Source organism: Charadrius vociferus, unplaced genomic scaffold (assembly GCF_000708025.1).
Source record: "Charadrius vociferus isolate BGI_N301 unplaced genomic scaffold, ASM70802v2 scaffold2, whole genome shotgun sequence".
Taxonomy (NCBI): Eukaryota; Metazoa; Chordata; class Aves; order Charadriiformes; family Charadriidae; genus Charadrius; species Charadrius vociferus.
In genome coordinates, this window is record NW_009647595.1 from 8,240,059 (window position 1) to 8,255,052 (window position 14,994).

A 14,994-nucleotide genomic window follows, 5' to 3' on the forward strand; every position below is an offset into this window, starting at 1 on the left:
GTCTCTTTAGTCTAGAGAAAAGAAGATTGAGGGGGGATCTTATTAATACTTACAAATACTTAAAGGGAGGATGCCAGGGGGATGGGAGCAGTCTTTTTTCAGTGGTGCCCAGTGATAGGACGAGGGGTAATGGGCACAAGCTTGAACATAGGAAGTTCCATCTTAACATGAGGAGGAACTTCTTTACCTTGAGGGTAGTGGAGCACTGGCACAGGCTGCCCAGAGAGGTTGTGGAGTCTCCCACTCTGGAGACATTCAAAACCCGCCTGGACGCTGTCCTGTGCAACCTGCTGTAGGTGACCCTGCTCTGGCCGGGGGGTTGGACTAGATGATCTCCAGAGGTCCCTTCCAACCCTAACCATTCTGTGATTCTGTGATTCTGTGACAGGAACAGAAATTTCAAACCAAGATTATACAAGAACTTCACCTCATTGGGCTTTCAGTCTGTGTACTGCTCCTCTCAGGCTTGGTCTGTGTATTAATAGGTAGACTGTATTTTAACAGTTTGTATTTCTTTTCAACTTGTTGTATTAATGGACAAATGTAAACATCATCAAATATTTTAACCAACCTTTGGGGTATGGATTGTGGCACATCTGTATTAATATACATTGCTCTGCAATGACATGTAATTGATTCTTTGTAGACAGGAGAATACGCTGTGCTACAGAGATCCGACACAGATGTTTGGTGTGTAGATCCTGTGTCAGGAGAAGTATTTCAGCGTGGCAGCAAAGATTTGGATGGCAATCCTGAATGTGAGTAATGCTTTACCCGCAGCTTGTGATGCCAGTGGGAATGCCTCATGCTTTGTGGCATATATACTTTCCTTTTCAGAATGATACCCACAAAACACAGGGGGCTTACTGTTTAATTCCTCACTGACATGGTACTTACAAGCATGTTAGCATTGGAAGGGGACCTGAAAATAGTTATCCTTTGCTTTCATAACACTAGAAATTAATGAATCTATGCACATAGATGAACAGGCTTCCATACATTTTTTTACCTTCCATTTCTTACCACAATAGAAAACTCTTTGGGTTTGTGGATGACTTTTCTAAGGCAGTGAATCCTGAACTATGGGAACTGGGCCACGTGCAGTCAGTGGGTCCATATTACACAGTCCACAACTGCTCCAAAGAATGCAATTAAGTCTATACTACCTTTGTATTATCTTCAAACAAAGACAGAGAACTGTATCATAGGAGATGGTTGATCCAGCAAGTTGAAACATCCTTGCTTGTAGGAATTGGGGTGCCCTATTGGAGCCTGTGCCCTGGCTCTGCTCTTCTGAGCAGTACAGACAGACCAAGAGCCTACAGTTCTGCTGCGCTTGTTTCTTCTGTTCTTTAGACAGTGACTTGCTCTTTGCCATCTCCCATAGAAAACTTGGGAGAATAATCTGCTGGGTTTGGGTAAACCTTCTCCCAGAACATCTGTAAAAGAGTAGATAATTACTCAAGAGAAGGTACTGAGTTAGATGATACTTTCATCTGACCCAGCAAGTCTGCTTTCTTTTGCTTATATATGGGCTAATGAGAGAAGTCCATGAAGCTGTTCACCAGTCCTGATGGGGGATAAGTAACTCTGTGTTCGCTGAGGAATCAGTTGTGCAATGATTTATTACACAGGTTTGCAAGCTTACTCTGACACTTGCAGATGAACAAAATTAGTAAAAATCAACTTTGTCTCAAGTTTGACTTGAACTTTTTTTGGATCTTCTCGTGTGGTTTCGCATGCTCATGTTCCTCTTTTGTTTGTGTATGGGAAACAATGAATATTGCTGTTTCGTGACTGGGTTTTCTTTCCAGTTTTGAAGGTATAAAACTGAGACATTATGACTATTTTAAAATGTAAATAATCATATTATTACATTTAAAATGACCTTGCTCAAAAATTCTTACTAAAAAGATTATTTTTTTTAAAAAAAATTAAAATATCAGCATCTAAATGATACACTCTCAAACCTATGGCAAAAAAGATGTAAATGCAAAATAAATATTGGTATTTTTTCAATGATTTTACTGATGCAAATTCATATAACTTACACTTTAATCTTTAGAAAAATACATGTTTTTTTCTAGTGGAATTAAAATTACCCGTTTCTATAATGCTTCAAATTATTTACGGTTTCATGACCACTTTTCTTTCTTCTTATAAAACAGGCTGAAAACACTGTTGTTGTTTAGGACTAGTGTGTACATTAATATAGTTCATTTCTGCAGATAATCAGTTTGTTGTCTTCTGTATCTTGCAATGAATTTCTCTCTTTAAAGGTCCTAGTGTCTGTAATATGCTGCAGTCTAAAACTGGCTTACGAGAAGCTGGCAAAGGCTACATCCCTCAGTGTGAAGGGGACAATGGGACTTTCTCACCCGTGCAGTGCAGCCAGGATCAAGAGAGCTGTTGGTGCATCTTTGACAATGGAGAAGAGGTGCCAGGAACGCGAGTAAGCGGAGGAAAACCTGCATGTGCAAGTGAGTTCCTGCTTGAGGCACATTGTTTCTGAGCAAATCCAGCTCTGGAACTTCACCTAGATCCTAACTTTTTCCAGTATTTAGTTGTATGTAATCTGCTTTCTTCGGACCTTTACAGAGACTTCTGCTCAAGCAGGATGCTTTGTGTTATAGCAGATTTCAGACCTGTTTGGGCACAATGTCCATTTTTTTCCAAGTGCTTTATCAGGGAGAACGGAGAAAGGGTATGGATCTTTGACTTTCCCTTATTCATAAAATTGGTTAAATTAAAGCAGTTCAGCTATAAAACTGAGCTAGAAAGTAAGTCTGAATGGCTTACTGCAAACTGGAAACTGTTCCAGTCTGAGCTGGCTCTGGGATTGAAAGCCATTCAACTGACTAAAATAAAATTTGAAAAATGTATGCTTCTGCCATTCCTACTCTTGGCTTGTGACCAGAGTTGTGAAGAGGATGTGCCAAAACACTACATATTCACAGAGTATTTCCTGCATGACCAGAGCTGCGAAGCATTGGAATTCACTCATGGTTTCCAGTGAGAAGTCCAAATGGGAGACATTTGGATAAATTTAATTTGCAATGGCCTTCATACATCTCTCCATCACTGAAGTGAAGAAAAACAAATTAAACTTTCTACAAGGCTGTGCTCCAAAGTGTAATGATTAGTGGAAACTAGAGATGTAAAAAGAAAAACTTCAACTAGCGCCTGCAGGACGCTACTGTTTCCATAGTTCTTTTGGGGTTTTTTTTTGTTTATTTTTTTTGTTTTGTTTTGGTTTTTTACTGAGAGCTGTAGGTAGATTTGGGAAAATGAGACCACATGATAAGAAATTGCTTCGGTTTCCTTTTGTGATTCTGCTATATAAAGAGCAACATGTGGTAACCAACCAAATCCCTCACTGTGTCAGTCCAACTGGTCGTAAGGTGTTTTAATAGATTAGATAGCTCCTCAGCCAACTTGGAAACCACCACCAATGTAATTTTCTTTTAACTCTCTTGTACAAAGAGAAAGCTATGTGGATGGAATTTTAGGAGAAGCCACAAGGAGACCCCAGGGTTGTATCTGCCCCATGCATTGTGGTGTTGTGTGGAGATTCCCAACTGAGCTCTGAAGAGATGAGCTCCAGAGCTTAGGGTGGCATAGCCACAAGACCGTAGCAGTCCAGTACAGGTTTCCATCTCTTCAGAGAAGCAGAGCTGATGAGTCTAACAAGTACAGTGCTGCTGCCATCCTGCTTCCAGGTTATGGGCGAGTATCTCTGTGGGACGCAGGGCCTGGTGATATTTATTTTGTTTGGACCTGCTGGAGGAACTCAGCACAACACCTGGCACTCAGCAGTACGGATTGACATTCCCATAGACTCTGAAGGTAAACAGGGAAAAAGGAAGAGTTTCCAGTAGGCCAGAGAAAAGTCAGAACTAGTTGCAAATGTTAAGTCCTTGATATGTCCTTCTCTCCATGAAAGCTCATTTTCTGGATTTCTCCCTAAATTCCAAGGGAATTTATGGAATATGTTCTAAAGAGGGTGTAGGTGTAACCTGAGATATACCTTTAAGATGTTTTTACAATTTTTGTGCACGTCTGATGTTTCTTGGGATCCTATAATGCTGTACCTAGAGGAAATAGTGGCTGAATGATCAATGACCTTTCTTATTTAAATGACTGACCTGAGAGAGTGAACTGCTTTGAAAATACAGTGGAAAACTGTCTTTACTGAAAGCTATTTGTTATTTTGTGCATAGAAATACCATTTAAATTATCTTGAATGATTTTCCTGGATTTTGAAACAGCAATGGAACTTTTTCATGCTAAACAACTTTGTTGTTGTGTAAGAATAAAGATGCAAAAGTTATTTTTCCCCTCAGTCTATCCAGCCTTATCCTCTTGTCCTGGGAACTACTAATAATTGTTCACAAAAAAGGGAAGGGAGTACTGTCTCACTATCTTGGAGATCTTGTCTATCAGCAAAAGAAGCTGTTGTGGTGGGAAAATATGATAAAATTCTGCTCCAACATCAGAACAGACAGCTGTAAACAGCAAGTAATAACTTCACAGTGCCCAGTGCATGCAATGAGGTTTTCATTAACTTAATCATTTCCATCAGAGGTAGAATCCAACTTTTTCTAGTTGACATGCACCAGGGAGATGATGCCAAGTATTCTAGCAGTCCTCACACGCATCTCCCATCCTCATGCCCACTTTCCACAGCTCTGAGTGGAGATAGAGGAGAGAAGCCTCCCAGAGAAGGTCCTGGAGGCAGTAATTTCCTTATGGAAATCTTTAGAAACATCTTTGAAAGAAGTGTCAGTATTCAGCTGGATTCTGACTCACTCCTACAGGAGTGAGAAACTGGGGCAGAAATAGAATGACAGAATGGTGCAGGCTTGATAATGATAGTAAATGAGATGACATATGTAGATGGACAAATGAGGAAATTACTGATTGTGAATGGAAACCCATGAACCACACCAGGAAACCATCCATCATTTATGTTTTGGGGGCTGGTTATTTCCCTAGTTCACACACCAACTCTTGTTGCAACAGACAGTAAAAGACAGCATACGGCTGAGACTGGCTTTGACTTGGGGATATAGAAATGTGTTTGAGCAATAAAGAGACCACAGACTGATTTTTATATGCTTTGTGTAAAGAAATATTAATGTAATTGACACATAATGGTGGATATAGTTTACATTGGTCAGGATAAGTATTACTATCTCTCTTACAGTGATATCTTTTGGTCCTAAAATGTCGGGAGGTTTATTAAAACTTTGTTAAGCAAGGATGGCGGGTTTCCACCTTTACTGAAAAAGAGTCTGGATAGAGAGTCAATGAGTGAAGAGAAGGAATGTAGTGGCTCAGTTTACAATTATTGCAGAAAAGATGCTCGAAAGGAGACTTGGAAAAGACGTGTTTGGCAATTCAGAGAGACAGATATGAAAGCCTTTTATTTTGCCATTGAAATGCTCGGGGTTGGAAAACAAAGATGTACCATGCACCCTGGATCCCATGTTCATCCTGCAGTGTTTCAAGCTTTAACTGAAGTGGCTGCTAAGTTAAGGAATTTATTTTGATATCTCCATCAGAAGGGGAGAGAGAGGCTGCTCAGACTTGAACTATCAGCAATGTTTGCCTCCTGCCAGTGAGTAGGGAGGTTGGGACTGATCTGCACGTAGGTGTTTGGAAACTATACATACATCAAGTGTGTGACTTCTATGATATGAGAGCAGCTTTTTCTTTATATTTATTTCAAAGTGAGGAAGTTGTTTTTTCTTCCTATGTTTTGTAGCTCTAGAACTCAGAAGTGTTTGATTATTACTAGATAATATATCTAGTATTCAGTTATTAGATTGGGATTTGGCTAACGTCGAGTGAAGCAACTGGTTTGTACTGATTAGTAGAAATTAATTATCATTGTTGTTATCCTGCTGTAACAGCCTGTTACAGTGGGCTAGCAGGGTTGAAATGACTGTATTGATGCCGAGTGAGTCGATAGGGTAAATTTTGTGCTCCAACTCCAAAGCTGTATGCTATGGTTAAGGACCTGCTGGGTCACCAGAAGCATCCTGGAGCTGTTGAAGACACCATAGTCATGAGCTCCTGATCTTAAAGTTTTCAAACTTCACTCTAAAGGGAATTGAGACTTTTTTTTCACCCTGCCTATTTCCACTGGCTATATTTTGTAAAGGTTTTTTCTGCTGATGGTTAGAAACCTCCTTCTCATTTCCTGCTTAAACTTATTCATGACTGTTTTAAACTTATCTGTTCTTATAAAACATGCACGTAGCTTTCTGGACTCAATGCATTACCCATCAAAGTCAATATGTGTCTCTTCATCAGCTTTAGTAAACTGAACCATGCTGACATCAAACCAGATCCAAGTTGAGACGAGTAGGGTCCTGCCTAGGTTTTCTCTGTTAGGAGGGTTATGAGGAATTTTACTAGAAGTGCTTCATAGTGTGCCACTAATATATCCCCTTTCTCATGTGCCTAAAGGTCCTCAGTGTGCTCTGCCATTCGGTGCCTCGTCGGTTCTCAACGGAGCTGTATTTTGCGAAAACATTTCTGAGCAAACTTCAGGCGTTCAGCAGTGCTGGCTGGTGTGTCGCCAGGGCTTCCACAGTGCCTTGTCCAGCACATCATTTCAATGTGATGTGCAACAGCGTCGATGGGTCTCGGCTGCCCCGCTCCACCAGGCCTGCCAGAGTACGTCTGAACTGCCCTGGGTTGGGAAGGGCAGCGGGGAATCTAAATAGATGTACAAAAATGCGCTGTCATCACAAAGCCGCTGTGTGAATGGCAATAATAGGACACAACAGTTATGTGGGAGTTGCTAAATTAAGGTGCAGTAGATTGGCCCTGTCTTCTGCCATCTTCATCTCTGTCTCTGGGCTGGTTCCTATACCAGAAACAGTCCTGCTTTTCAGTAATAATACAGCTATAAATAGTTATTCAATCTATATGCAGATTTTTCTTTGCAAGTTAAAAGATGCTGGCACCATGGAGTGATTCTGATGGATCCACTTAGTCCTGGAAGAACAGATGAGCACCAGATGTTTGAATTTGGCAGAACTTGACTGTTTATTTGCATAATCGAGTCACTGTTACTTCTGCATCTTTTTGTAGAAGTCTGTTCTTCAGGATTATTGTTATCTTTGTAGGCTGACTTGTGGCATTTTTCAAACCATTTTTCTTTCAAGAAAAAAATGGCACTTGAAATTCTTGAAAGAATCAGTTGTCTATTCAGAACTCATGTAATTGCATATTAATGTTGGCCTTTTCAATTATTTCAAATAGACATATATTCTGATCAAAATGGCAATTCGTGGCAGTGCTGAACTGAGAAATACAGATCTTGATGCCAAGTTTGCAGCTACTCTTCATCTCCAGAATGGGTTAAACCATTCTGGAAACATCTGTATTTCCAGTTGTAGCCCAGGTCTTTTATTCCAAATGGAAATTATTTTAAACTTCAAATTTCAGACTGAGACTTTTGTCTGTCTGTAATCATGTTTGCTAGGTTTTTGTAGCATCTTATGAAATAACTTTCATGTTTGTCTGATGGCAGTTGAATAACTGTTTATAAGGACAGAGGGGAGTGTGTGGCAACCTGAATACACGCTGCTGTTTAATGCAAGCTAAGGACATCCCACAGTAATTTGTTTTTGAAGTAGATCATGGTTTTAAGGAGAGAGGAAAAATCCCAACACATCTGAAGGCCATTGAATAAACTTCACAATAATGGAGAATTCACCACAACATTTAGCAATTTGTTCCAATGGATAATAACCACACTCTTAAAAATCTTATTTCCTCTTCCTTATGCCTACACTTAGACATTGTGGTTAAGTCAGCTCTTAACTACTCTCTGATAAGCTAAACAGATAGAGGGCTTTGTGCCTTGCGGCAAGAAGCAGTCTTTTGTGTTCTCTGGTCCCTCCCACCATTCTCCTTGGATGCTCTCCAAGCTTTCCCCGCTCGTTTTGGGGGTGAGGGGCAGGGATGCAGCAAGGGTCTGGAGGGGAGGTGAATGAGGGAGAGAGAGCTCTGCTGCTTCTCCAAGCTGGTGGGATGAGAACCAGCTCCATTTGGAAGTGACATGACAGCATGACTGCTGTGCTGAATCTGAGATAACAAACCCTCCGTGAAGGCTGGGGTCAGCGTAACTCCAGAGGAGGCAAGAAATTTGCACCTTTTTTTTCTGGCTGAAAACTAGATAAATAGATTTTCATTTTGTGACTGATGAGATCACAGGTTTCCTCATTGATTTGGTTGATTTGTGTCACTTTGGTTTGCTATCAAAAAAATTGGAAGGCCCTTGTCCACGTCAATGCCATTATTATGCAGTCAAATTTATTCTCTCCTAAAACTTGATTCCCCATTAATTTGACAAGCTAGGTTTCTGAAAGCCCCTTTGAATAAGTATTAATTGCTTTAATAATTTAATTCCTTTTTTTTTAATAGAAATCCTTTCATGATTGTGTCTAAAAGAAGCAGAGGTTGACAGGTCAATAATTCCTGTCTTCCTGTTTCTTTTTTAAGTATTGGCATAATGTCAGCTTTCATCTAGTTCTCTGGAAATTCCTATCTGCCAAGTCTTATAAAAAGTCATTAGTGATCCAGATTGTTCCTTATCCTTCTGTGAGTTAGTGCTCCAGTGTAAAATAAATCTTTATTATTATATAACTATATCACCCGGCATTTTGCCTAATGCACAACATATATATTTATCAAACATGTCTCTTGCTGCTTATTATTTACTACCGACAACTCTACTGCTTTCACCTAGAAATGGGGAGAAGCTGTTGTTGCAAGATCAAAATGCCAAATCAACGTCTCTAAAAGTAATTTTGGAAGTCAGTTTCTACATTAAATAGTGAGGCTACTAAATGCCCTTTCTACTTATTTTTTAGAGCTCCAATTATTTCAGACAGTCCAAGCTCAAACACACTTTCAACTACTGCTGCCTCCTGAGAAGACTTGTAGTTCTGACTACTCTGGATTACTCCAGGCATTCCAGATATTTATTTTAGATGAGTTGAAGGCTCGTGGTTTATGTCACCTCCAGGTAATTTCAATTCCTTATTCTCTGTTATTGTTGGGGTTTTTGTTTGGTGTTGTTTTGTTTGGTTTTTTTTTCTTGTATTGAAAAAAAGAAACAACAAACAAAACCAAAAAAATGGTGAAACACAAGGTAGAACTTTGCCTGCTTGAGAGAGATGAAAGAGCAGAAAGTGCCATGAAATCTGTTAAGGTTGGCGTCATGTGGATAGCTGAGAAAATAGGGTGTTTAGTCTCACTGACCCCACATCAGCTGATCAGTTTAAGTGTAGCCATAGAAGTCATATCGCATCAGTCCACTATTTATTAAAAATACATTTTGATGGAGGAGACCCCTTTGACTATTCTAACAGAGAGTAAATGACCTCCTAAAATTATCTTTTCCTACTACTTCTTCTGTTTTTACAGAAAGAAGAATGTTTTTACATTTTTTTGAAAATGTTGCCTTTGAGCATGGCACAGTGCAATTGAACAGGGAAAGACAAGAACGAGAAGGTTCTCTGGTTGACTAATTGTGGTTTCATTTAATTTTGAATTCAAGGTAAATGCATTTGGAAATACCGGCTCGCTTTCGGTCTGTGATGATTCCACTGTCTATGTCGAATGCTTGAGTGTGGACCGCCTGGGGGTGAATGTCACGTGGAGGACTCAGCTGGAAAACATCCCAGCAACTTCTCTCCCTGACTTACACGATATTGGTAAGTTGCTTTTCCTCTGCTATTTCTATGAATTAAACCTGCTTTGCTTTTAATTGTTTTGCTTCCCTGTGTCTGCTCTTAGGAGGCACTAGAAAGATGCTATAAATGCTCACCGTAATTGTCTTTATAACACTGGAGTTGTGTTTTTCATCTTTTGGTGTTTATATATTTCTCTTTTCAGGCTGTGACTACACAGTGGAAATGAGCTATAATTGAATGTTTCTTTCAGATAGGACTGCCTCTCCCAGCTTCCTTAACTGAGATTAAAAATTACTTTATCGGGCATGAACTGAACTGTCCCAGATGTTAATTTCCATTGGACAGGTCCTAGGTGGTGGAAAAGATTGTGTTCCTTATTGGGTTGGACTCAGAGAAACACAATTCACACACTGCCAAAAACCACAACTAGTTTCTTCCAAGTTTTTTTTTTTTCTTTCTTTTTCTCCTTTTTCTATTTATTACATTACCTTTGACACTAAAGAATAACCCTTACCTCAGACATCCTAGAGCAATTTTGCAGAGACCACTGACTGGTAGATCTTTGCTGTGGTTTCTAAGCAGGTTAGGGATGGTGTAAGGAACTTCTTTCACAGCAGTCAGTGTTTCCCATTAAAATAAAAGATGTAAAAGACATATCCCAAGTTCAAATGCTCTCTTTGCCACCTTTTCTTCAGTTTTTACTGCTTTTTCAATATTGTTCTCAGCACTAACTATAAATAGCTCTGCCTGCACGTGTCCTTCCCTCTAACTCTGGGACTTGGAGACATGTGCCCTACAGCAGCTTTGGCCTGATCAGAATCTAATTCAAAAGTGTTCAGGTCGCAGAAAGCGGCTGCAGTGGTCGTGTGGTTCCTGGCTTTACACTCTGTTTGTGTTTACATCTGTTCAGCTGCTCCAGATTATAAGGGAAACATGAATATTCGAGTAGTTTGCAGAAGGTGGATCAAACTATAAGTGTGTTTGGGTTTATATTAAACTTTATTTTTGAAAATGTTCCACTTTGAGGGCGTTACATTTTTGACCCTCTCCACACTATAATTTCTCTGTAGTACTAAAATTGTTTTTCCGGGAATGGCCATATGGTTTTAGAAGAGGCAGAGCAGAACCTGCTCTCTCTATACTCTTGGCACCATCAACTTCCATTACCTTCTAAAGCAGCTTTGGGTCTTTCTGTTCAAGGTGTTTTCTGGTGTATTTACACAGATTAAGCAGATCATCTCTCTGACCTGAAAATCTACGTTACTGAAATAGCTTTGTTTTTCTCCTAGCTTCTTCATGGGTAATTGAGAAGTTTTGCTCTTTTTTTTTTTTTTTCCTCCTGTGAAGTAGCAGAGAAAAAAATTGCTAAATAGAAGGACAGGATGCATACGTTCCCAATGGAGAGCCCCAAATCTAAATCACTTGTGAATGCTTCATTACTTTTTTTTTCTTGCAGATATTTTCATGTACTAAATTCCGAGGCTGTGGAAATCCCTTCCTGAAAGAGCTTATGCCATTTGGCTTTGTAGCTTAGGCCTCAGCTCTAAAAAAGGAATGCTTGAAGGAACTTCTCTCTTTTTTGTTCAACAGGCAAAAGTACTAATGATTGATTATAAAAATGAGCTTTTGGTGGGTGAACATTCAGTAAACAGTTCCCATCAGTGAGACAGGAGGAAATCAATCCCTACCCTATACAACTGCTATTTTAAGCTGTGTCTTTGTGCTCTGTATTTTCCTTAAAGCAAAAAAAAAAAAAAAAAAAAAATTACTTTTACGATTTCTCTTTTCTTACTTTCTCATTGGCCAATATAAACTCTAGGTAACAGTATGATCTGTTTCATTTGAAACTAGAGATTCATTCAACAGGAGCAAACCCTAAATTAAACTTCGTCCCACTGCAGTAAGCAAGATGCAACTATTTGCAGGATATTTCTGTATGTGAAAAAATGTATTGTCACCCCAGAAATCCAAGTCCGTACAGGTATACCTGGAAAAATGCTTAATAAGAACTTCCAGTAAATCTAACAAAGTATGAGGTATATATATAGGTATATACCTAAAGGTATACCTGGAAAAAGGCTTAATAAGAACTTCCAGTAAATCTAACAAAGTATGAGATGTGTAGTAACTTAAATTTCAAAAATTATGCGGTAAAACAGTAGCAAAACCAGGGAAGCACTATTGTATCTGCCATGCTTTAGAGCGTGCTGAAGGCCCCAGGAAGCTCATCTTGGGCCAGCAGCCAGGTCCCACGTCAGCAGGGAAGTGTGTCCCCACACTGGCCAGCTGTGCTGGAAGGGCTGGACAAAGGCATCTCATGTCAGAAGTTACCAGCGAGTCTGTGGCTGGCATGTCCATCAGACACTGAATTACTCTCTGTTGAGATGTTACAGGATGTACCTGTCTAATTGCAATTCATGAACATGTATGCTACAGTTAAACACTTGTTCATGTACTCCAAATGTAAAGGATATTATATATGCACGCATGCATAATGTGGTCATAAGAAGGGTAACATTTAATGATAGTGTTAAGAACTTTTGAACACGGGGAAACATTTTAGAGTAAAGGAAAATCAATAGACCTAAGTGGGTTCTCACTGGTTTGATTGTTTTCTTCTTTTCTACATGTGAATTCCCTCCAGCTGTCATTTCAAGGTTGTTTTTAATTCTGCTACAGCTAGTCACCAGGCAATTCGGAAGGATATTTGCTTGAATAAAAAGCTAATCTGCTATTCCTGCTTTCAATTATGGGACAAGTCCTGGCAAAACACTTGCAAAGTGTTGGCTATGTGGTGATCTCCAATTACTTGCTCGCAAGCTAAGGATCATTTTGGCTTGGGGTGGAACAAAACTAACTGCTATTTTGTTGATTATAGTATGTGTCAGTGAAGCAGAAGGATAGGTTACTCAAAGCTGGAGGAAACAGAGCATTGAGAATAGAAGGACAAAGCTGTCAGCTTTAATGTGAGGTCTGTTCACTTTAACCCTTAAGTGTAAAACCTTGTGTCCCTCCTCTGCAAAGGGGAAAATAACAGCAATTGGCTACAGACCAATATTCAGGAAGAGAGGGCGCACCGCCCCTTTCTGCGTTAAAGGTCTAGGATGATCATTCAGAAAAACCATCTTATGTCTGCAATTGGTTCATCACGGGCAGGAGGGCAGCGATGCGTCGCCGGAGCCTCATACCTGGCTGTGAAATTCTCTCCTCTCACAACTTCAAAGCCGCCTGTGGGCTACAGCGCAAAGTCAGGAAACGTGAGAAGGCAGCGGCACCCTCTGCTATTTGCCTTGGACACGTCAGTCACAAAAGTCTTTGTACAGTGTGTGAGCTGTGACATTCCTCACGCTCTCTTGATGTATATAACATCCTCCCTGTGAAAATTCCACATCCAAGGTCATTAGTGTAGTGACAAAACTCAAAGTACATAGGGTGCAGGACTTCCCGTTTGCTGGGTTACTGGGCTGCTCATCACCTGTAGCTACTGGAAGCCTTTGTCTTGCAAATTGGAACTAGATGATCTTTAAGGTCGCTTCCAACCTAAACCATCCTATGAAATTTGAAGCAGTAAACCACACCAACATTTCACTCAGTGCCACAAAGCCCTCAGGGATAGACAGAACGTGACAGCAAGCAAAATTCACTGGGAACACTGTTCTTGTAGTAACTCTGTCCAGCCAAACCGGGGAATTCACTCTTGAACGAGCACTGAATATTGTCGCACAGGTCATTGGAAGGGAAGCTGTCTGGGCAACTAAGAATATCGACAGTAGGAAAGGCACTCACCATTTTCCAGCTTTAAATACCAGCTTTGGCAATTGCAAAGAGTGTGCCTCTTGCATAGGTGAATATGTTGAATATCAGTAGTGTGATGGAAGGTGCTTATTATATTGTTACAGAAACTGGCCTTCGAAAACAAACCATCAAAATGCTGAAAAAGAAGCAAATGATACCCACTGAAAAAAACAGGAATAAATCAAATCTGAATGTCAGATAATCCTGGTTTTCCTCTGCTGAATTTTTGTAACTCAGTTTTGTTCTCTGATGTTTTAGTTCTCGAATATGCCATTTTTTGTTGGGGTTTTCTTACTGTTTCTTTAGCACCCTCTACATATATTGAGATTAAGACCTTAATCAGAAGGCACTGTACATGTTCATTCTCATCTGCTGTTTGCTAACATGCTTATATTTCTCTGCCTACCTGTGTTTTCAACTTAAAGTTCATCAGTTTCTGTGTGGTTATCCGTTACTATATTGGAAATCTCTTTCATGCTATTTTGATGTATTTTTCCCCCCTTTAGAAAATGCAATTGTTGGAGAAAATCTCATTGGAGCATTTATAAAAGAGATTGAGGATGGTGGTTTTCTGCTGCATTTGGACTCCAAGCAATTCCTCGCAGATTCTTTCATTGATTTTCCCCGTGATGAAGAGTTTGATCTGTCTCCAAGTGTGCAGCTAGGATGTAGACGTGGGTTTCGAAGAACTTCAGCTCCTGGGAAAACAGTCCCAAATTCACAAGGCTGTGGTATGTCTCAGTTTAGCTTTCCCTTCTTTGATGTTGTTAGGAATCACTATAAATCTAAAGTTAGAAAATCATCAGTGAACTTGTGTTTATGGTTAATATGTGAAAGGTGTAAAGCGCCCATGTGAATGATAAATCTGGGGAGAGATGGGAATAAGTGCTTTGCTTACTGTTCAGTCCTTGAGTTGAACCAATGGTTTGGAAATAGGTATCACGGCGCTGACATAGTATAGAAGGTTTTGCGGAGATTTTTGGGAATTTTTTAGATCTGTCTGGTATTAGAAGGTCTTTCTGTAATGTAATACTTAATAAGAAGATTTCACAAAGATAATGTAGCCAGTGCTTCAGATGATGATATATTACCCAGAATAGAAACCTAGATGCAGAAATGGCAAAAGTCCTGAGATTGTGAGCTCCTGGGCCAACTCCAACCAGCTCAGATGGAAGCTTTCTCAGTGTTGGCCAACACCCAGACATGATTGCACTTCTGCCCTCTTTTCATCATCTTTCCTTCTGTTTAGTCTGCTTCCCTAGAACAGGCTGCCTTTCTGCCAACATCCTGCTTAGGGCTGCCAAGCCTACCTTTTTGATGGATCCTCGTGGCTGTGCCTAGCACTCCTGTGTACCAGGTCATGCTGCCAAAGAGTCTTTGCCTTAAGATCCCTGCTCTTGTTTCTATCAACATCAGCCCTCCTACAGAGTAACCCTGACTGTTCTTATTGGCCCGGTTATCCTCAGTGATTCTTTTTAGCAGT

At 40.0% G+C, this 14,994-nt stretch overlaps 1 protein-coding gene across 1 annotated transcript in view; it reads left to right on the forward strand.

Annotated features, from left to right (window-relative positions):
* Positions 1 to 14,994, forward strand: part of TG (thyroglobulin) — a 171,220-nt gene that overhangs the window by 25,428 nt on the left and 130,798 nt on the right. Inside the window, exons 15-20 of the mRNA XM_009881055.1 lie at positions 647 to 758; positions 2,280 to 2,480; positions 6,475 to 6,684; positions 8,892 to 9,046; positions 9,581 to 9,737; positions 14,018 to 14,242. Coding sequence (XP_009879357.1) covers positions 647 to 758; positions 2,280 to 2,480; positions 6,475 to 6,684; positions 8,892 to 9,046; positions 9,581 to 9,737; positions 14,018 to 14,242 — 1,060 coding nt within the window. The remainder of the gene's footprint in view (positions 1 to 646; positions 759 to 2,279; positions 2,481 to 6,474; positions 6,685 to 8,891; positions 9,047 to 9,580; positions 9,738 to 14,017; positions 14,243 to 14,994) is intronic.